The 23211-nt window shown below is 37.1% G+C and overlaps 2 protein-coding genes across 2 annotated transcripts; both read left to right on the plus strand.

Annotated features, from left to right (window-relative positions):
- The first annotated feature begins 4354 nt into the window (after positions 1-4354).
- Positions 4355-12780, plus strand: LOC119085019 (segment polarity protein dishevelled). Its single transcript, XM_037195197.1, is given in 9 exon segments — positions 4355-5173; positions 9239-9308; positions 9514-9605; positions 9607-9818; positions 9886-10172; positions 10243-11023; positions 11677-11763; positions 11834-11905; positions 12011-12780. Coding segments are annotated over 9 exon segments (1806 nt in total). The 5' UTR covers positions 4355-4988; the 3' UTR covers positions 12031-12780.
- Positions 12781-22145: 9365 nt separating this feature from the next.
- Positions 22146-23199, plus strand: LOC119085021. Its single transcript, XM_037195199.1, has 3 exons — positions 22146-22291; positions 22475-22743; positions 22813-23199. Exons 1-3 carry the CDS (start codon positions 22287-22289, stop codon positions 22926-22928), a joined length of 390 nt encoding a protein of 129 aa, XP_037051094.1. The 5' UTR covers positions 22146-22286; the 3' UTR covers positions 22929-23199.
- The last annotated feature ends 12 nt before the right edge of the window (positions 23200-23211 follow it).

The raw sequence follows: 23211 nt of genomic DNA on the forward strand, positions 1-23211 counted from the left end.
CTGTCTATTTTGGATGAATTCTGGTGGCTCAAGGGATAGTTCACTAAAAATAGACAGATTTACGAAAATCTGTCTATTTTGGATGAATTTTGGTGGCTCAAGGTATGGTTCACTAAAAATAGACAGATTTACGAAAATCTGTCTATTTTGGATGAATTCTGGTGGCTCAAGGTATGGTTCACTAAAAATAGACAGATTTACGAAAATCTGTCTATTTTGGATGAATTTTGGTGGCTCAAGGTATGGTTCACTAAAAATAGACAGATTTACGAAAATCTGTCTATTTTGGATGAATTCTGGTGGCTCAAGGTATGGTTCACTAAAAATAGACAGATTTACGAAAATCTGTCTATTTTGGATGAATTCTGGTGGCTCAAGGTATGGTTCACGAAAAATAGACAGATTTACGAAAATCTGTCTATTTTGGATGAATTTTGGTGGCTCAAGGGATGGTTCACTAAAAATAGACAGATTTACGAAAATCTGTCTATTTTGGATGAATTTTGGTGGCTCAAGGTATGGTTCACTAAAAATAGACAGATTTACGAAAATCTGTCTATTTTGGATGAATTTTGGTGGCTCAAGGTATGGTTCACTAAAAATAGACAGATTTACGAAAATCTGTCTATTTTGGATGAATTCTGGTGGCTCAAGGTATGGTTCACTAAAAATAGACAGATTTACGAAAATCTGTCTATTTTGGATGAATTTTGGTGGCTCAAGGTATGGTTCACTAAAAATAGACAGATTTACGAAAATCTGTCTATTTTGGATGAATTTTGGTGGCTCAAGGTATGGTTCACTAAAAATAGACAGATTTACGAAAATCTGTCTATTTTGGATGAATTTTGGGTGGCTCAAGGTATGGTTCACGAAAAATAGACAGATTTACGAAAATCTGTCTATTTTGGATGAATTCTGGTGGCTCAAGGTATGGTTCACTAAAAATAGACAGATTTACGAAAATCTGTCTATTTTGGATGAATTTTGGTGGCTCAAGGTATGGTTCACTAAAAATAGACAGATTTACGAAAATCTGTCTATTTTGGATGAATTTTGGTGGCTCAAGGTATGGTTCACGAAAAATAGACAGATTTACGAAAATCTGTCTATTTTGGATGAATTTTGGGTGGCTCAAGGTATGGTTCACGAAAAATAGACAGATTTACGAAAATCTGTCTATTTTGGATGAATTCTGGTGGCTCAAGGTATGGTTCACTAAAAATAGACAGATTTACGAAAATCTGTCTATTTTGGATGAATTTTGGTGGCTCAAGGTATGGTTCACTAAAAATAGACAGATTTACGAAAATCTGTCTATTTTGGATGAATTTTGGTGGCTCAAGGTATGGTTCACTAAAAATAGACAGATTTACGAAAATCTGTCTATTTTGGATGAATTTTGGGTGGCTCAAGGTATGGTTCACTAAAAATAGACAGATTTACGAAAATCTGTCTATTTTGGATGAATTTTGGTGGCTCAAGGTATGGTTCACGAAAAATAGACAGATTTACGAAAATCTGTCTATTTTGGATGAATTTTGGTGGCTCAAGGGATGGTTCACTAAAAATAGACAGATTTACGAAAATCTGTCTATTTTGGATGAATTTTGGTGGCTCAAGGTATGGTTCACTAAAAATAGACAGATTTACGAAAATCTGTCTATTTTGGATGAATTTTGGTGGCTCAAGGGATGGTTCACTAAAAATAGACAGATTTACGAAAATCTGTCTATTTTGGATGAATTTTGGTGGCTCAAGGTATGGTTCACGAAAAATAGACAGATTTACGAAAATCTGTCTATTTTGGATGAATTCTGGTGGCTCAAGGTATGGTTCACTAAAAATAGACAGATTTACGAAAATCTGTCTATTTTGGATGAATTTTGGTGGCTCAAGGTATGGTTCACTAAAAATAGACAGATTTACGAAAATCTGTCTATTTTGGATGAATTCTGGTGGCTCAAGGGATGGTTCACTAAAAATAGACAGATTTACGAAAATCTGTCTATTTTGGATGAATTTTGGTGGCTCAAGGTATGGTTCACGAAAAATAGACAGATTTACGAAAATCTGTCTATTTTGGATGAATTTTGGTGGCTCAAGGGATGGTTCACTAAAAATAGACAGATTTACGAAAATCTGTCTATTTTGGATGAATTTTGGTGGCTCAAGGTATGGTTCACGAAAAATAGACAGATTTACGAAAATCTGTCTATTTTGGATGAATTCTGGTGGCTCAAGGTATGGTTCACTAAAAATAGACAGATTTACGAAAATCTGTCTATTTTGGATGAATTTTGGTGGCTCAAGGTATGGTTCACTAAAAATAGACAGATTTACGAAAATCTGTCTATTTTGGATGAATTCTGGTGGCTCAAGGTATGGTTCACGAAAAATAGACAGATTTACGAAAATCTGTCTATTTTGGATGAATTTTGGTGGCTCAAGGGATGGTTCACTAAAAATAGACAGATTTACGAAAATCTGTCTATTTTGGATGAATTTTGGTGGCTCAAGGTATGGTTCACTAAAAATAGACAGATTTACGAAAATCTGTCTATTTTGGATGAATTTTGGTGGCTCAAGGTATGGTTCACTAAAAATAGACAGATTTACGAAAATCTGTCTATTTTGGATGAATTCTGGTGGCTCAAGGTATGGTTCACTAAAAATAGACAGATTTACGAAAATCTGTCTATTTTGGATGAATTTTGGTGGCTCAAGGTATGGTTCACTAAAAATAGACAGATTTACGAAAATCTGTCTATTTTGGATGAATTTTGGTGGCTCAAGGTATGGTTCACTAAAAATAGACAGATTTACGAAAATCTGTCTATTTTGGATGAATTTTGGGTGGCTCAAGGTATGGTTCACTAAAAATAGACAGATTTACGAAAATCTGTCTATTTTGGATGAATTCTGGTGGCTCAAGGTATGGTTCACTAAAAATAGACAGATTTACGAAAATCTGTCTATTTTGGATGAATTTTGGTGGCTCAAGGTATGGTTCACTAAAAATAGACAGATTTACGAAAATCTGTCTATTTTGGATGAATTTTGGTGGCTCAAGGTATGGTTCACTAAAAATAGACAGATTTACGAAAATCTGTCTATTTTGGATGAATTTTGGTGGCTTAAGGATTTTCAGACAGATTAGAAAGATTTTCGTTTATCTACGGACTTAAAATTTTCAAAGTTATTATTTTGTGAAGTTAGCTTCTTTCATTGTTCGTTTTGCTCAAGGTTCTGAAAGAACAGGTTAAGACACCCACGAAGGCGGGTGACACCGAAATCGCAGTACAGATTGTGTGCGAAATAAACTTGAAGAAAATGTTTTTTAGGAAAATTCGGAATTTTGTTTTTGTTACGTTGCCTTTTTCATATAAACTTCGTAGCCGCTGAACTCAATTTGTGTGTCACCGCCTTCGTGATCAACTCAAAGTTGTCTTAACCTGGTTCTTTCAGAACCTTGGTTTTGCTCTGTACGGTCAGGTCAGTTGTCAAATTTTAGCGGGTATAATTCGAAAATAAATTTTCATGATTAGCCGAAATGTTTTAATGAAAAAAATGATTGTGGCCGAATTATTGAGGAACTGCCTCTTATTATTGATGTCTCTTTAGTGCAATGCCGTTAGTGACTATTTTATATTCTTAACAGTTTTTCTGTGGTGCTTTACGATACTTACAACTTACCTCGCGCTTTGAAACCATGCAAGGTTTTCTTCCCTTGACGTCCAACCGAAACACAAACAAATTCGTATTTGTTTTGGTATTCGCAATAAGTACATTTGCTACTTTTTTGTCAATCGCTTGTCGTTCGCTCATTTCATTGTCATTCGCTCATATTTCATTGTCGTTAGCTCATATTAGCCGGTCGTTCGCCCTTCGTAATTTTGAGTGACTAAAATTTTTCTTCATAGATACATTTCCGTTCCGAAGCAGTAAAATCAACCACCCCTAAATACCTAGTATTAGAGTATGCTACAAGATGCATTAATTTGCTACATTGTAAGTTCCAGTAATCGAGACAATACTTTGCCCAGCTCGCTGGGAATTATCATCGGGCAAGAAATAACTTTATAATTTTCGACGAAAGTTTCACCATCTGCATGATTTGCATAGTGAAGTTCTTAAAGGGATGGGAAACCTAGATTTGTGACACAGGCACATGAGCGGACGGATAGACGTACAAACAGATGAAGTGTCCACAATAGGAATTTTTCCTAAAAGAAAAAAGCCCAAAAAAATATGTTTGTCGGTTCTTAACATTCCGACTTCAAAACAATAACATTTCATGTCGTGTTCACCATGTCGGCATATTATTCTTTTCGGTAGTATTGGTGACATGACAGCAAAACTCCATTTTGAAATTTCCATCGACTAAAAACACATATGATTGCACGGAACAATTTAAAAAAAATTTACCAATTGTTTTCTATCGAATTCGGCAATTATTGCAATTAGCGGTGTTAATTCAGTGAATTCGACATTAGTGTAATGTTTGCAAATCGGTTTCATTGACGGTTTCCCGATATAAAAACAAGATCGTGGGCGTGTAAAAGTAGAGAGAAAAAAAAAGTTTTTCCGAATTTCGTTTATTATTTTAACGCTGCGGGATTCTGTTTTGAAGAATGGTAAAATATACCTGAGCATCGAATTCTACCGGTTTGTTCGAAAGGACCTTAAATTCAGTGTCAAAATGTTCGTCTGAAACAAATCCTCGCCAATGTTGATGGCTTTTGTTGTATTTTGGGTACGTGCACCCGTCTAAAGAAAAAAGTTCGTGCAAAACAAATCATTCGAGCTGGCTGAGCCCACAATAAAAGTCCACTTTGTGCATCGACTGAGAATTCGAGTTGTTCGCCAACCGTAATCTTCCAAAAGCTGAACAAACTGATCGACTGACGTCTTTAACACAGTCCACATCCGTCTTCCTTTAAACTTTCGGCTTAACATTTTGATTAGTATACTACGTTGAGGTGAACATGGATGAAAATAAATTATCGGGCGAAACAAAAGTTATTTATCACATCGATGATGAAACGACACCGTATTTGGTTAAAATACCATTGCCATCGTCTCAAGTTACGCTGAAGGATTTCAAAATGGTTTTAAACAAACAGAACAGCAACTACAAATACTTCTTCAAATCTATGGACGCTGATTTTGGGTGAGTTTGAGTTACACTAAAATTGTGGAAGGTGCGAGAAATATGATAATGTTTGCAGCAACAAAAGTGCGCACTTTATAACGATCAGTGCGGGTAATTTACATATTTTCGGAAGATGAGAGCAGTTTGACTTAATGGATAAAATTCTCAGTAACACTCGCACTTCAACCGATTGTCTCATTTCAAAAAACCATAAAATCGAATTTTGCCCCTTATGTGGTCCCGCAACAGTTTATTGAACCTTCAGATGTCCAATTTATTTCTGTTTGCACTTCAGATCATGTTCAGGACACAAATTCTCAACAATTTGACAATTCGTAACTTGACAGTGTTGTCACCTTAATGCTAAGAGTGGTCCATACGATTTGTAACTTTTAATGTGACAACTGTGAAGTTACGAATTCTTAAATTCATGAGAATCGGCGTCCAGGTCTTGGATATTTCGATTCACTTGGCTTTCAAGCATGCGAGAGAATGCAACAAGATAGTGCCAATTTTTGTGTTGACCATTTTTGTGCTATCACAAAATTTTTGAAATTCGTTCAGTTTTTCATCCAAGATCTCAACTCAATTTAAATTTACAGAACCAAATTATAGGCGGCAACTGCATTCGCCCTTCAATAAATTGTATTAGGAAGGTGCTTGGTTTGCCATAGAAAGATAAAAAATGAGTTCAGAAAAGGAGACAACATCAGAGATGGTCATTATTCTTCATGGTTCTAGTGCAGATTTGCCTGCTTTAATTGACTTTCCTGTGAGTGACATGAAAGTCGTCGGATTATTCACCAAATCAACTTTCAAATTGAGTGACAGATTTTCCTGAACCCCATAAGAAAGTGACAGCACTCGAATACATGCACAAGTAGAAAATTCCATAAGAAAATGTTAGTCGACTTTCACGTTTCTTTATGGTTAACCATAAAGAAACATGAAAATCGACTAACGTCAAAATTTTCTACGTGATGATACGTCAAATGAAAGATATTTACAATACCGGTCGACAAAAAAAAAGTTTATAGAAATCGGATCACCGACTCGTGAGTTAGAGCCCTTGGTACATGGCGGCAAGCAGTTTTTGCTTGTAGGGCAGCCAAATTTGAACGGATTTCGAATACGTTCGCTTTATTAGATAGGTATTGAACGTTAGGGCGTATCGAATTTTGAGAATTTTAAGGGTCGCGATAGCCTGTGTGCGGAAAACGTAGATCATTGAAAACTAAGTCCAGGCATATGGTTGATGGATCCGAAGATGCCCGGGAAGAAGTCCCACCGGACGACTTTAACTTTCAAATGGTCATAACTCGGAAAGTTAAGAGTATTTTTGAAAACAATGTTCTAGCAGGATGTAGAGCGGTAAAAACTCTACAAAACTGCTAAAGAAACCGATGGTCCAAAAGGTGTGTCTGTCGAGGTTTTCTAACAGCGAAAGTTCGACATTTTGGTTTTTGACTTTTATTTCCTAAGAGACAAATTATTAACTTTAGCTTTTGGCATGAGGTTGTAGAGGAGGTCGAGTACTACCTGTACACTAGGCATTGTCCCGATCGGCGATCCATCCGAAACCACTTTTTCAACATTTTTGAATGGACTTTTTAAGTGTACCCACGTCGCCCACGAAGCCAGTGCAGACAATGTAACCGGTGTTGCTGAGTCGAGGTAACCTTGGCCAGTAAGTGCACATAATATTCCATAACAGTAGCTGAACTCTTTTACAAAATATTTAAGAATTCGGTGTAGCACATTTTGTACTACAAAATCTGAGAAAGTGAAATTTGTTAGAAAAGCAACAAATAATCGTTTTAATTAGTTATTTGACCCACGAACAGTAGTAAGAAGTCGATCTCGTTGCAAATACACATTTTTCGATATTTTTACAAAAGGTTGAACTTCGTGGTATACCGTGTCAATATAATGTACTACATCGAGATCCCAAATATTTTGTAAAAGAGTTCAGCTACTGTTATGGAATATTATGTGCACTCACTGGCCAAGGTTGCCTCGACTCAGCAACACCGGTTACAGTGTCTGCACTGGCTTCGTGGGCGACGTGGGTACACTTAAAAAGTTCATTCATTAATGTTGAAAAAGTGGTTTCGGATGGATCGCCGACCGGGACAATGCCTAGTGTACTGGTAGTACTCAACCTCATCTACAACCTCATGCCAAAAGCTAAACTTAATAATTTGTCTCTCAGGAAATAAAAGTCAAAAACGAAAATGTCGAACTTTCGATGTTAGAAAACCTCGACAGACACACCTTTTGGACCATCGGTTTCTTTGGCAGTTTTGTAGAGTTTTTAACGCTCTACATCCTGCTAGAACATTGTTTTCAGAAATACTCTCAACTTTCCGAGTTATGACCATTTGAAAGTTAAAGTCGTCCGGGGGGACTTCTTCCCGGGCACCTTCGGATCCATCAACCATATGCCTGGAATTAGTTTTCAATGATCTACGTTTTCCGCACACAGGCTATCGCGGCCCTTAAAATTCTAAAAATTCGATACGCCCTATTGAACGTACCAATCAGGGAAAAAAAAAGTTTATGACATTCGGTTCACCAAAGCGTGAGCTAGGTCTCTTGGAGTGAGCTCATATCCGGCTAATCGGCTGTAAAGTGGAGTATTTTGTCAATATCTCGAGTAAACTTTGACCGAATTCTATGAATTTTTTTTTGTTTCAAATGTATAATAAATGTGAAGCGTCAGTACTATTTCCGGTCTCCTAACAAAATGGCTGCCGGCGGCCATATTGGATTTTAGTAAAAGTGAAATATCTTGGGAAAAATGGTACTTAGACAATTTCTGCTAACAGAGAAGTAATTGGTTTTGTGTGTGGGGTTGGAGGCATCCCATATGTGGACATATATATATATATATCTATATATCTATATACAACTATATTTAGGTATACATAGGCATATATAGCTATTGTGAGCTATATAATGGCATATTTATCCGTAAAGTCATCATTTATAGTAAAATATAGGTAAATATGGCGCTATATAGCGACTCATATAGGAATTTATTAAATTTGTCGTACGGGGCTGTCGACATTGCCTCCGGCAATTTCTTTATGCATGATAACAAGGCAAAGAATGGGCAATGTAGGTGATTTTAGGGCTCATGGCTTTTCAGCAGAGAAGAGAATGAAGGGAGAGAGATGATGAGTTTCACATTAAAGGCTTTTGATACGCATGGGTGTTTCGTACGGGTCGGCGTTAGCTATGTTTACAATTAACTATAACATGTGCTGACGATATTGCAGAGGTATTTCAAATCGACTGTCGTCTTCTTCTGTAACTCTTATTGGTAAAACTTCCAATGGTTCCATAAAGTGTATGAGGTCTCTCAACATTTATTAAGCCGCTTTAACAACAGTGATGGGTCTTAGATAGATAAATTTGAGTTTTGGTAGGCTGCTTCCATTGAGAAGCACGAACCCATTTCCAAGATCCTTTGTTCTCTACTCCATTCCCTTACTACTTCTATCAGGGAAATTTGAGGCCCATCTAATGATCCTCATCTCATAATATCCAAAGGTACGAAACCTGAGATTGGTATAAAGTGTACAATTCCTTAGTAAGGATATGCACACCACAAGAACAAATAGAGTAAATGGACCGATCTAATTCTGTGGAGATGATCGTTAAGCTTGCAGTGGTTCGTGATCGCAACAACAACTCGCCTTATTTTCGCTCTCGTAAGTTGATGAATCTTAGCTGACTGAACTACATTTTCACTTTCCTCCCGATGCTCAGCACTTGTTTTCCAGTCTTTGTAATGTACCTTAACCTTTCACTCATCATCATTTACCTTACGTTCAACCGTCCTCGATTCGTCTCCTTCTCTGTTCGCTCGGTCCTGTCCGCATTTCTCCATTATTCTTCTGGTAAATATTTGTCCAACCATTTTGCTCGTCTGAATCCTTACTCATTTCCTCACCGAGTTGGTTCTGACTCTTCACAAACACGTCTTTTAAACGAACAAGAATTTTTGGTTGACTGACTTAATGCGTACCCGCTGCCTTAATTTTACTTTACTAATTTGTCAATTTCTATTGATTCCAGGGTCGTCAAAGAAGAAATTGCCGATGACTCCACAATTTTGCCTTGCTTTAATTTACGAGTTGTTTCTTGGGTGAGTTAATTTTATTGCGATAATTTGAGTATACAATTCAGACGTTTCGTGATGCAATCAACCTTTTATGTGTCCAAAGTCACTTGCATGCTTTTTGTAAATTAAAGAAGAAAAAAAACGAAAAAGGTGGTCCCCAAAAAACACCAAATTCATTGAGAATCTGCTTCTGTACACTGACTTTAATCCCAATTTAAAATTCTATCAGCTCGTTACTGCCGATGGATCCAATCAGTCGGATAATTGTTCCGAAATGCCACACAGTGAAATAGAAAGTCGAGTGGGTAAGTTGAGAACTCGTTCGGTGTGTTAAACATTTGCGCCATTTACATGTTTGCATCATCGTTACAGCCACCAATCTCCGGAAACCAATGCTAAACATGAATTCGAACATTATGAACATCCCGCCAAATCCGTTGACATATCAAAGTGCGTCTGTAATGTCCAGTGACTTAGACTCGACCAGTCTGTTCGAAACGGAAAGCGAAATCACATTAGATAGAGACATGACAGGTTGGTCATTTGTTCCATTACTTATGTGTTCGGTGTACCTCACCACTTGTTCTATTCTCGCCAACAGAATGCAGCAGTGTGCAACGATTACAAGTGCGAAAGAAACCGCAAAGACGTAAGAAGCGCGCCCCAAGTATGAGTCGAACGTCCAGTTACAGTTCCATCACCGATTCGACCATGTCACTCAACATCATCACAGTTTCCATCAACATGGAAGCGGTTAACTTTCTCGGAATTTCAATTGTCGGTCAATCGAACCGTGGCGGAGACGGTGGAATTTATGTGGGCAGCATAATGAAAGGCGGAGCTGTTGCTTTGGATGGACGAATTGAACCGGGCGACATGATTCTGCAGGTACGGAAATCTTGAGTTAAGTTGGGAAAAACGTTAGACACTTACACGGATCGCTTTTTCGCTGTTTCAGGTGAACGACGTAAATTTCGAGAATATGACGAACGATGAAGCGGTTCGCGTTCTTCGAGAGGTCGTATCGAAGCCGGGACCGATAAAGCTAGTTGTTGCCAAATGCTGGGACCCAAATCCAAAGGGCTATTTCACAATTCCTCGAACCGAACCGGTTCGACCGATTGATCCGGGCGCTTGGGTCGCACACACACAGGCATTAACGTCACACAATCACGAAAACATGTGCCAAGAAATTCAAGAGCCTACACGCGAGCGCCTCGATCGCAATAATTTGGAAGAGATTGTCAAAGCAATGACCAAACCGGACAGTGGATTAGACATTCGTGATCGTATGTGGCTGAAAATAACCGTTCCCAATGCATTTATCGGCTCGGATGCGGTGAATTGGGTGCTGGAAAATGTGGATGGAGTCAGTGATCGGCGAGAGGCTAGACGCATCGTTTCATCAATGTTACGTGCGAATTTAATAAGACACACCGTCAACAAGCTTACCTTTTCGGAGCACAGCTACTATGTGTTGGGCGACGGTAAAAATAAATGTAAGCGCAACGGCTCATCAAGCCTTTTGTCATTCTTGACATCGGTCACTAACATTTGTTCGTTTCCAATTGCAGCAGGTAGATCGACAATTAGTCTGGGCGGAGATACGGACAGTATTGCTAGTGATATAGCTCCATTACCAAATCCTCCAGTCTACATGCCATATTCGGGGACTTACAATCCCAGCCATGGTTATCAACCGATTCAGTATGGATGCACCGATCGACATATATCGTCAGGTAAGCAGAAATTTGAATATATTCCTTCCGATAATGGAAAGCCTACGTTTGAGTGACTTTCGTGGTGCGACAGTCTGCCCACAAATGAATGCATGTGAGATAATGTCGATCTGTTAACCATCATCTTGAGTCCAGAGTGTCTTGTTGCCCTTTCCAACCCTTTTTAATCGAACGGTAACACATTGTCTTCGTAAATATTTGTCACCTGAGACGAAATATCGCGGCCCTATAGAGTGCAGCCTAGTCACTTTACATCCAATAAACATCAAATTTTTGTCCAAATCCAGACATTGGTGCCATATGACGAAAGAAATTTAAAAACAAAATTTTGATTGGAAGACCTGTCGCGCCGGACGAGTCAAACATTCGAAAATTTGACTGGTCAGGTACAACATACCTTGGGAAAAAATATTTTTAAATTTCATTCTTCACATGGCACCAAAGTCTGGATTTGGACACCAGTCTCTGCTTTGTCAGCTGACTGAAATACAAATTCTCGGCCTGTGCATTGGTTTTAAAGTGTAACATTTTGTTATTATATGGCGAGTAGTGTGACTGTTTGTGTGCACACAATTTTGTCTGTAAAGTAATCCCTAGTCCAGATCTGACAAAGCCTTTCTATGAATTAATTTGCTTTGTTTTCGAAATTTTAGGCTCAAGCAGCTCTGATGTGTTGACCAGTAAAGATATTTCAGCATCACAGAGTGATATTACATCGATAATACAACAGACTAATCACAGTGAGTAGAGAGGATACGAATCTGCATCCGGAAGATTGCGAAAATTTCTAATTTCTTGTTTGTTTTGCAGTGACTATAACGAATGGCTCAAACAAATCATCTGGTTCCTCAAATCGCGGCAATAACGACCAAGAAATATCGGGTACGCATTTTTAGTTTCATTTTCTCTCGCCTCTTTTATTCGTTTTGCTTCCAGCTTTCTTCTCGAATTTGTTTTTCATTTATTTTCGTTTCGATTTTGTTTCAGTTTTCAGTTACGTTTTATAGAGTACAGGGTCTACTCGACGACAATGGCTGCTAAATTTTCTTTTCGTTTTTTTTTTGTTCGTTAATCCATCCATCGGACGTCTAAGTATGAGAGTTACTAAAACGGTTAGTCATTGGTGTCGATAATGACAAAAATAAGCGATTAGCCTCAAATAGCATTATTTACAGAAAAATCTATTTTTTAACAAATGAAGTAATAGATCTCGTGTCAAACAAACGAAGTAACAGAACAAAGTAACGAATATATCGCGACTTGTTTGCCATTTTGAATAATTTAGGAGAGTCAGGGTTTGATAGTGATCGGAATATCAAAATAATCTATGGTGTTAGTAGACGACAAATTAGTTGCGAATTCCCGGTATAGCCAGTCCGGCACTGTAGATTGATCATTTTGTGCCAACTATCAAATCGGATGCGCATTGGAAAATATGATCCTTTCTTTGATGTGAAATTTACCAGACATTTGCTACCGACAACAACGACAAAGATAAGCAATGAAGTCAGGCATACCGTTTCTTGTATAGCCTACGCCTCTTTCTAAAATGTTGAGACGAAAATGTTGAGGACAATGGGTGTCCTAATGAAGGCAGATGTGTCTTAGAAGTGTTAAACCTGAAAATACAGTTTTTATTCAATGATGATGTTCAAAGGTTAAGCTGGACGGTACGACCGACCTTTTAATCATTTTTAGCCCCGTACGAAGTACAAAGGGGCTTATAGGATTACGATGCCGTGTGTAATTGATGGAATTCGAAGCAGACGGTAAGGGCAAAGTGTTTGCCTATGTTCATAGATGACGAATCTGCAATAAAAATTTTGTCTGTCCGTCTGTCCGTCTGTCACGTCGATATCTTGAGTAAATCAAATCCGATTTCAAAAAAAAAAATTCCCTGAAAGATAGTCGAAGTAGCGAGGCTAAGTTCGAAGATGGGCATATTCGGGTCGGCCCTTCGTGAGTTAGGGCCACCTAAGTGATTTAAGGTCTTTTGGTGATATTTATGGCAAAATAAACGAATGTAAATGACACGGCAAATGATAGGTATTGTCAATACCAATCCAGGAAAAAAAAGTTTTTTAAAATCGGGTGAGTGGACCGTGAGTTAGGGCCTTAGAAGTGAAATGCTACTAGGGCCCTATGTGTATTTCACATATAACTCGAGCAAATTTCATTCGTTTTTCGTAATTTTTGTTTCATTTGGAAGGTAATCAAAGGCCGAATAGAATGTTGTTGAAAAAAAATTAAATTTGGGTCCTCGGAAAAAATTTTAGGGCTATTTGAATTTTTTGTTTTATTTGAAAGGAACGTCGTACGGGGCTTCGTAATTGCGCTATGCGCAATTTCTAAGATGTACACATTACATAATAATTTTACTTTAACTACTTTAACCGGCGCATAGGCTTACGGTCAAAGTAGGGTGACAGACGCATTAGGGTCACGTACGCAATAGATATACGGGTTTGTACGGGGCTCAGTCGCAGCAAACGCTCCGACTGTTCTGATGGCTCGTTTTTTATTCCAATGGTCTCTTGGCACTAATGCCTTCAATTCGACACTAATTTGCGCCCTCTACGAAGCCCTCTAGACTGAGACGAACATCAGGCTAACCACACCCTGGTAGTGTCCGAAAGCAAAGATTGAGGAACAAAATGATTTTCAACACATTCCCTTGGAAGGGCTGACATTTGGAAATTTGGGAAAATGGTTGGATTCAGCCCATTCTAAGTTAATGCGACAAGTCTGCCATCTGTGGGCTATCAGTGTATTAGGGACTATTGAACTGAGCACAAATCTTCCATGCAATCTCCTATTTTCGAAGTTTTTAAGAAAAGTATTAGCAAACCGTAAATGCGTAGGTTTGTCTCAACGATGAAATATTCTCTCTCCGATGGATTGGATACAAAAATTTTAACGTTCAAAAGCTAATGATAAAGAGATATCGAGTTTTTTTTAAATATTTTAGTTCACATTAAGTAAAGCAAATCAAAATAGAAAGAAAATCGTTTTTTTTCTCTTTTGTTTTTAAATTAATTAAAATTGATTTTTATCGAGAATTTTATTTATTTATTTCATTTTATTTACAACCCAATTTTTTGTATCAAAGAAAATTTTGTTTTTTAAGTTTCCCGCAAAGAATTTCTTTCTTTTTTTTTAATTTTTATTTTTTTATATAAATCTTCTTCAAATATAATAGAGCATTTATAGGACAACAAGCATACAAGAATCGTATTAAAGAAAAACACTTAAAAAAATGATATATTTGACACATTTAAAATAAAATAATTTTCTACTTTAATAATCTAACGTATAAGTGACGGATATACAATTCTGCAACATTCTCAATCCATCGTATAGTCGAGTATGCTTGAGGTGGGAAAAAACTTGCAATCAGCGTTTAAACACTTTTTAAGAACCTGATTATGATAATGTGAAGGTGGATGCAGCAATTACGTTTTCAGATATGTTTCGATGAATTTGACTGATGTAGTATCAACTGACACTTCTCGGCCAGTGAAAATGTGTATTCGAAACAAGCCTATACTACACATGGCACACATGCATTGATACATTTTACCGTCTGAAAACCCGTACTTCCACATACGTAATAAACACATAATAAGCGAGCTAGCTCGATTGTTATGTTCACGTTTGACATTTTTAAGTTTGCAGCACGATTTTACCAAGGTTCTGGAAGATCAGGTTAAGACAGCCACGAAGGCGGGTGACAACGAAATTGATAAATGCACTCAGTCCAGATTGTGAGTGAAATCCAAGGTTCTGAAAGACCCAGGCTAAGACAACTCTAAGTTGATCACGACGGCGGTAACAAAAACAAAATTCCGAATTTTCCTAGAAAACATTTTCTTCGAGTTAATTTCACACACAATCTGTATTGAGTGCGTTTATCGATTTCGGTGTCACCCGCCTTCGTGGGTGTCTTAACCTGTTCTTTCAGAACCTTGGTGAAATCAACTTGAAGAAAATGTTTTTTTAGGAAAATTCGGAATTTTGTTTTTGTTACGTTGCCTTTTCCATTTAAACTTCGTAGCCGTTGAACTCAATTTTTATGTCACCGCCTTCGTGATCAACTCAGAGTCGTATTAACCTGTTCTTTCAGAAGCTTGGATTTTACGTGGATACAACAAAAGAAAACATAAAAAGTAGACGATGAAAGCTGTGTTTCGTACATCAAGTACGATTTCTGAAAGTTCTATGTTTGACTTTCGATGAGATTTCCAATAGAAGGAAACGACAAATGATGAGAATTGTATTTTTAACCGATAGAGCTAAAGAAAGCGAATGAATCGGATTTGTCTCTGATTTTATATTGTCGTTTGCAATTTTCAAAGTTAATTTTGACCAGTTGACCAGCCCTGACCAGTTGACATTAGTTTTTCTTCACCTTATTCAATGGCTAAATTAACAATAATTTGGACGAAATATCCTCTTGCCGCAAAATAACAAATGTGCCCAGTCTAATAGGAACAATAAACCAAGTTCCTTTCTACCATTTCCTGTAATCTGTCGAAATCACTCTTAAAAACTTCGCTTACAATTGCTGATTGCAGAAAAAGGATTTCTCCGTTCCATCTTGTGCATTGGGACTAATGAGAATGTTGAATTATTTGACTTAAATAAAAATGAATGAATAAAGTTACAGGGAATTAAATTTAAATTAAAAGAAGAAAAAAAAGAATCAAATTGCAACTCTTTATATACAAAGAAAGAAAGAAAAAAATTAGAAAGAGACAAACGATAAAAATGAATAAATTTAATTAAAATAATGCAGTAACGTGCAATGATCCTATTATCAATTTATATGAAAAAAAAAAATGCAAAAAAATTTCATTTTGTAAAAAATTTAATGAAAAAAATGACAAAAAAAATTATGAAAAAAAAAGTTTAAAGAAAATTGTAATAAAAAAGAAAGCAAACAGAAACGCTAAATTATGAAAATGATTCAATATAAGAACGTTATTTTCAGAAACACACGTGCATAATAATTGTATACTTGAAATGAAGTTTAAGCAAAATGTAAAGTAAATTCAATGATTATGATGAAACCAATAAAAAAAATCAAAAATAAAAATCTTATTTTCTTTGCGACCTTGACTCAAAAGTCGACAAGGGTATCACAAGGGTATTAACAGTTTTATGTTAAGAGTGATATCGCCAAATCTTCAGGTGATTGGGAAACAAGCGGTCTCCGATTTTAATGAGTGATAGCTCGTTGGATTCGTCTTTCAATTCTAGGAAACACGTGTCTTTCACTTATTCTTTAAAAAAATTGTTTTCTGTGAAAACCGCTCAAAAGTGAAGACATGTCAGAGGGTACCGAAAACAGTTTTTCGGCAATAACTCAAGAAAAAATTATTTTAAATTGTTGTAATGTTGTACGATTGTCGGCCTTGGAAAGACCTACAGGTAGAGTATACGCACCGCTTGGTACTAGTTGATCCACGAGAGTTATGACTAGAAATATAGTGAATGTTCGGAGAGTCCGGATTCTCTGCAGCTTCGATGTTCCGCGGAACTGAGTATGGGGTGTAGTAGTTGGCCTCACCTACTATCGTCCCACATATAAATGAATATACTTTTGTGCTGCAATCTTACAGAAGTCTTAGAAAAAAAGTTGGTGCCAAATTGCAAATTTTTTCCTTCTTTCTGAGGGCCCAACTGCCAGAACAGCGTGTGGAACGGTTCTACGTGAGTAATTTTGTATCGTCTACTATTCCCTTACCGTATACGCTTCACTTTGACTCGAATATAGGTCGTTACAACATATCCAGTGTTAGTAATTCTTGTGAAAAATTATTAAATTTTTCTCGGAGGATTTTAGTCAAATAAAGTGTTAGCGTATAGCAAATGACCTCAGGAGTCCGGAACGGTAATTAGTTTTTCAATTGGACCAATATTTGCTACGTGACAGGAGTTTGGAAAAACGATACGATCAAGTGGGGGCAAACGGTTTTCAAAAATGATTTTTCTCTTGATATTACTACACTATTAGTCTATCTGATATATTCGCGACATAGCGAAGCGTTTTTCTATTGATAAGGTGAAAGAAGAGCAGACAATAAAAAATGATTGCCGTAGTACCGTTCCAGATGCTGTTCCAGCAGTTGGGCCCTCAGAAAGATGGAAAAACTCTACATTTTGGCACCAACTTTTTTTCCAAGACTTCTGTAGGCTTGCAGCACAAAAGTACTGGGTTCATTTATATGTGCAACGATAGTGGGTGAGGCCAGCTACAACACCCCATACTCAGTTCCGTGGAACATCGAAGCTGCAGAGAAGGCGGACTCTCCGAACATTCACTATATTTCTAGTCATAACTCTCGTGGATCAACTAGCACCAAGCGGTGCGTATACTCTACCTGTAGGTCTTTCCAAGGCCGACAATCGTCCAACATTACAACAATTTAAAATAATTTTTTCTCGAGTTATTGCCGAAAAACTGTTTTCGGTACTCTCTGACATGTCTTCACTTTTGAGCGCTTTTAACGGAAAACAAATTTTTTTAAGAAAAAGTGAAAGACACATGTTTCCTAGAATTGAAAGACGAATCCAACGAGCTATCACTCATTAAAATCGGAGACCGCTTGTTTTCAAAGTTAAAATCACCTGAAGATTTGGCGATATAACTCTTAAGTGCCCTATATTCTAATGTCAGGTTTTCACGACTGATAACGAAGTGGTGCTGTACCTGCTATCTCCATTAAATTATTAGAGAAATTTTATACAGTCGGATACATTCAAATAAGTGATGCATTTTCTTTCAGCTGCTTTTCAGCAGATCCACTCAGACAAACAACATTGCTTACACCTGTTTATTCGGGTGAAATAGGTACGTGCGTAAGAAAAATCTTTTGTTCACTTATACAGCATCAGCCGGAAAACCGCCGAGACAAATGAGTCACTTCTTTTAAAGTCGCCGACTGTAGTTACCACCATTCCGTTCCATTCCATGTAGTCCACCTATGACTGATTGTCAAATGAACTACGAATAGCCCCGGAACGAAGCAATGTTGGATCGCACTAGATTTACGCACCAACTAGGTATATGGATTTGCTTGGGGCTACGATCTCATCTGGTTTCTTTATAAATTATCGACTGAATTACAATTTTCTGTCATCTGAGCATTTCGAACTTTGAAATGGTAGCGGAGAACTAATCATGCACAGCATGAGCACAAACGTGAAGTATGATGCATTCTGAAAATGCAAGCAAAATGTAACACTGTTAACCGAGGATTTAGAATAACTATTACTGCTTAGTCCTAGAATGGTAATCGAAGTTAAAATAAGAGACAAGAGTCTAAATATGTAACACAGTCTGAAGGACATAGAGCTATCAAAACTGAACGAGTAATACATCTTACTATGGAGTATGAACCGTTAGTTTAAAAAATGATCATGACAAGGGTTCGGGACTGAGCCGCCAGTTCAAATATTTTTAGTCTCAGTCTGAAACTTACTTACTTTTGATGAAAAGTTGACCACGATTAATGACCACGTATGTACATCACAGTGTTTCTGTATTAATTAACTGCAACAATAAATTGATTATGGCTCTCGACATCAGTAACTTAACCTGGAAATTTTATTTGTCATCTACTTCAATTGTTTTCCAGAGACAATTTCTGTTGAATTTATATTTATATTTTGTCCCCCTCTCATCATTTTTATTGCACCTTTATGATTGGCCACGCCATTTGACTGAACTATAATTATTTTCAATAAATTTCTATGAAACACTCAACAAAATCTAATTAGGTTTATCAACATCAACTATTCCTTCGTGTAAGTTTGACCTTCCTTCACGTTGTGTAGTAAAATTTATTACGCCATTGTGGATAGTGACCTCAAATCGATTTAATATCATCTGGGTTGTTCCATTATTCGCTCCCTTAAAATAGAAACTAATTTATACATTTGTCGTATCTGTGTATTTTCCTAATTAGGTAGGTCATACTGGATATGTTCTTAGCAGAGGCTGGGAGGTCTACGTTACTTGCATGATGAATCGAATTGGAAAAGAGTCACTAGATCTGGATTTCATGGTCGTCTTGATCTTGAAACGGCACACCATTCCAACCTGAAAATCCTGAAACTTGACAGTGCTCCATACAAAATTTGACACTGTAAAAAGAGTGGGGATAAAATTACATACAAAAAGTACTCTATTTGGCAGCTGTCATAAATAGCACTCTTGCTTGAAGTGCGTTGATTTCATCCATTTTCAATCAATTTGTCATCGGATTCACATTTTCTGGTTGAAGACTCTGACTTTCAGCCTAAGGGAATAATCAAACATAGCTAACGCCGACCCGTACGAAACACCTATTCGTATCAAAAGCCTTTAATGTGAAACTCTTCATTTCTCTTACTTCATTTTCTTCTCTGCTGAAAAACTATTCTCCCTTTAAAATCACTTACATTATCCACTCTTTGCCTTGTTATCATATACAACTAAATTGCCGGAGGCAATATAGACAGCCCCGTACGAAGACAAATTTCATAAATTCCTATTTAAACAGCTATATACCGCTATATTTAACTATATTTCACTATAAATAAACATTTCACAGAGGAATATGCTATTATATAGCTCTATATGCCTGTATATAGCCCAATATAGCTGTATATAGGTATATATAGATGTCCGTATATGGAATCCCTGAAACCCCACACACATAACAAATTATTTCCATGTTAACAGAAACTCTCTAAGCATCATTTTTCCCAAGATATTTCTATTTTACTAAAATCCAATATGGCCGCCGGCAGCCATTTTGTTAGGAGACCGGAAATAGTACCGATGCTTTACATTCGTTAATACCTTTTAAACAAAAAAAAATTCATGAAATTCGGTCAAAATTTACTCGAGATATTGTCAAAATACACCACTTTCACTGTACTTCCGAGTAGCCAGATAAGAGCTCACTCCAAGAGACCTAGCTCACGCTCCGGAGAACATAATTTCATTAAAAAAAAATTCCCTGATTGGTACGGTCAATACCTATCTAATAAAGCTAAAACAGACGAAATATGTTCAAATGTGGCCGACCTACAAGCAAAAACTGCTTGCCGCCCTGTGCCTGTTCCACACCAAGGGGTCTAACTCACGAGTCGGTCATCCGATTTCCATAAACTTTTTTTTTGTCGATCGGTATTGTAAATACCTTTTATTTGACGTATCACTTACAAGTTTAACGTTTAAATGTCCGGAGATATCTTCGAAAAACCGTAAAGCACTTATTGGGCCACAGCTCGGGAGGGGTCGATCCAAAATCACTCATCTTCGAACTTAGCCTGTCTTTTGACATTACCAAACGGGAAAAAAAAGAATTTTCAAAATCGGATGCGTTTTACTCAAGTTATCGTGCAGACAGACAGACGGACAGACGGACATTTTTTTTTTCGCGGATTTGGCATCTCTAGACAACCACAATAGGTTTCCCCTTACTCAGGGAGTCCAATTCGACGTGTTACAAACGTATGCGTAAACCTATAAGACCCCAGTACTTCGTACGGGTCTAAAAATTCAGTAGTTAAAACACGGCCAAATGCATGGTTTTCAGCAAAACATCACTCTTCAAAAACATCAAATAACAGACAAAACAAAACATAGCTAACGCCCACCCGTACGAAACACCTATTTGTATCAAAAGCCTTTACTGTGAAACTCTTCATTTCTTTTACTTCATTCTCTACTGAAAAGCTATTCGCCCTTTAAAATCACTTACGTTATCCACTCTTTGCCTTGTTATCATATACAAATAAATTGCCGGAGGCAATATAGACAGCCCCGTACGAAGGCAACTTTCATAAATTCCTATTTAAACAGCTATATACCGCTATATTTACCTATATTTCACTATAAATAAACATTCCACAGATGAATTTCCTATTATATAGCTCTACATGCCTGTATATTGCTCAATATAGGTGAATATAGATATATATAGAAGTCCATATATGGAATGCCTGAAACACCCCACACACATAACAAATTATTTCCATGTTAACAGAAACTCTCTAAGTACCATTTTTCCCAAGATATATCACTTTTATTAAAATCCCATATGGCCACCGGCAGCCATTTTGTTAGGAGACCGGAAATTTTACCGACGCTTTACATTCGTTAATACCTTTCAAACAAAAAAAAAATCATGAAATTCGGTCAAAATTTACTCGAGATATTGACAAAATACTCCACGTTCACTGTACGGCCGAGTAGCCAGATAAGAGCTCACTCCAAGAGACCTAGCTCATAGAACATATTAATATATAACCTAGAACATAATTTCAAAAACTTTTTTTTCCCTGATTGGTACGGTCAATACCTATCTAATAAAGCTAAAACTGCTTGCCGCCCTGTGCCTGTTTCACACCAAGGGGTCTAACTCACGAGTCGGTCAGCTGACAAGTGTAGTGCTTAAATGTCTGGAGATATCGTCGAAAAACACTTAGGCACTTATTGGGCCCCAGCTCCGGAGAGGTGGATCCGAAATCACCCATCTTCGAACTTAGCCTGTCTTTTGACATTACCAAACGAGGAAAAAAAGAATTTTTAAAATCGGATGCGTTTTACTCAAGTTATCGAGCAGACAGACAGACGGACATTTTTTTTCACTGATTTGGCATCTACAATAGGTTTCCCCTTACTCAGGGAGTCCAATTCGACGTGTTACAAACGTATGCGTAAACCTATAAGACCCCAGTACGTCGTACGGGTCTAAAAATTCAGTATTTAAAACACGGCCAAATGCATGGTTTTCAGCAAAGCATCACTCTTCAAAAACATCAAATAACAGACAAAAATCGCCAACAAAAAAGGTCATGAACAGAATAGAAAGTGGACAGCAAAAATTTTATTTTGCTGACAGTTTGTTGGTGACCCGTCGACGAAAAAGATTCTCTCCCGTAAAAATATATCTCATATAATATAAGGTAGGTGCTCATATTATACACGATCGTGGTCGTTGTTGTTGCAATATGCGTGAATAAAACATTATTCGGATATTGGCTCTCATCATCGTGTTCGGAAATTTATATAAAATCTTTCACAAATAGGCCCAAAAGTCTCTCTTGTAGCTGCGATTTTTGCAAAATATTCTCTTTTCCGAAGGATTGTTATTCCAATATATACGAACGATGATGACATGTTCATATGCTTTTCTTAAAAGTAGTTTTAGTCACCAGAGACCTTCCTGCAATCAATCATTCATTGTGAAAACTTAACAAAGACAAAATGAGGTGAGTCTCGAACGTTTTGTTCAACAAAAAATGAATGTTCCAGCAGAGTGATACACATTTTGTAACTTTCGCTTTCGATACAATGATTTTCCTTTCGTTTATTGTGTATTGATACCAGTGTTGTACCTAAAGTGAAGTTATTTCGTCTGCGTTTTATTAAATAACAAACATGTTCGTTTCCAGTAAAATTGCTGTGGTTGCGTTATTCGCCATTTGTTCGATTACCTATGTTCAAGGTAACATCTTCACAAATGCCATCAATGACGGTATTTATTCGGTGATCGACATACTACTGAAAGATAAGTACCAAGACAATCCTCGGAAAGCGGAATGCATGAGTGAGGATTTCAAGCGAAATCATATCGCTGACAAATTCTATTCGACTGATCTGCTCGTCAATCAGGAGAAATTATCGCGTGAACTTCAACCGTACATCGATGCAGCCAATTTAAGTGTGTAGTGGAAATTTGTGTGCGGAAAATTTCGATGATTTTTAAATGCATTTCGTCTATTTTCCACAGAATGCGATGTGGTTGCATTTTTGCTCAGCCCATTGGGCATTGGCATCATGGTTCTCATCGCTTGCATGTTGGCCATTTCATGCATTTGCTGCTTGATTCGTTGCATTTGCAGATAGATTGGACGGTCGACTAAAACTATAATTTGTTGTGCAGAATACCCCGTGTGCTCAGAAAAATAACTCAAAAACATTCCAAACAATTCTCAGATGAATCTTCAAACTATTTTCGTTTTTTGTAATACTTTTTTGATGTACGAACTTCTATGATTAAGAACTTGTTACCTCATATCAGCCGAAATTTATATATAATTAACTTATACAATAAATTTACTGATTTTTGGGTAAAAATATACATGAAAATGATGATAATAAACGGCTTGAAGGTTGATTTTCCATTGTA

This window comes from Bradysia coprophila, unplaced genomic scaffold, assembly GCF_014529535.1.
Source record: "Bradysia coprophila strain Holo2 unplaced genomic scaffold, BU_Bcop_v1 contig_94, whole genome shotgun sequence".
In the NCBI taxonomy this organism is placed as follows: Eukaryota; Metazoa; Arthropoda; class Insecta; order Diptera; family Sciaridae; genus Bradysia; species Bradysia coprophila.

Bases quoted from the DNA above. Each gene is read 5' to 3' on its own strand.
- LOC119085021 (XM_037195199.1), top strand. The intron at 22,744-22,812 runs GTGTGTAGTGGA...TATTTTCCACAG, and splicing joins CATCGATGCAGCCAATTTAA to AATGCGATGTGGTTGCATTT.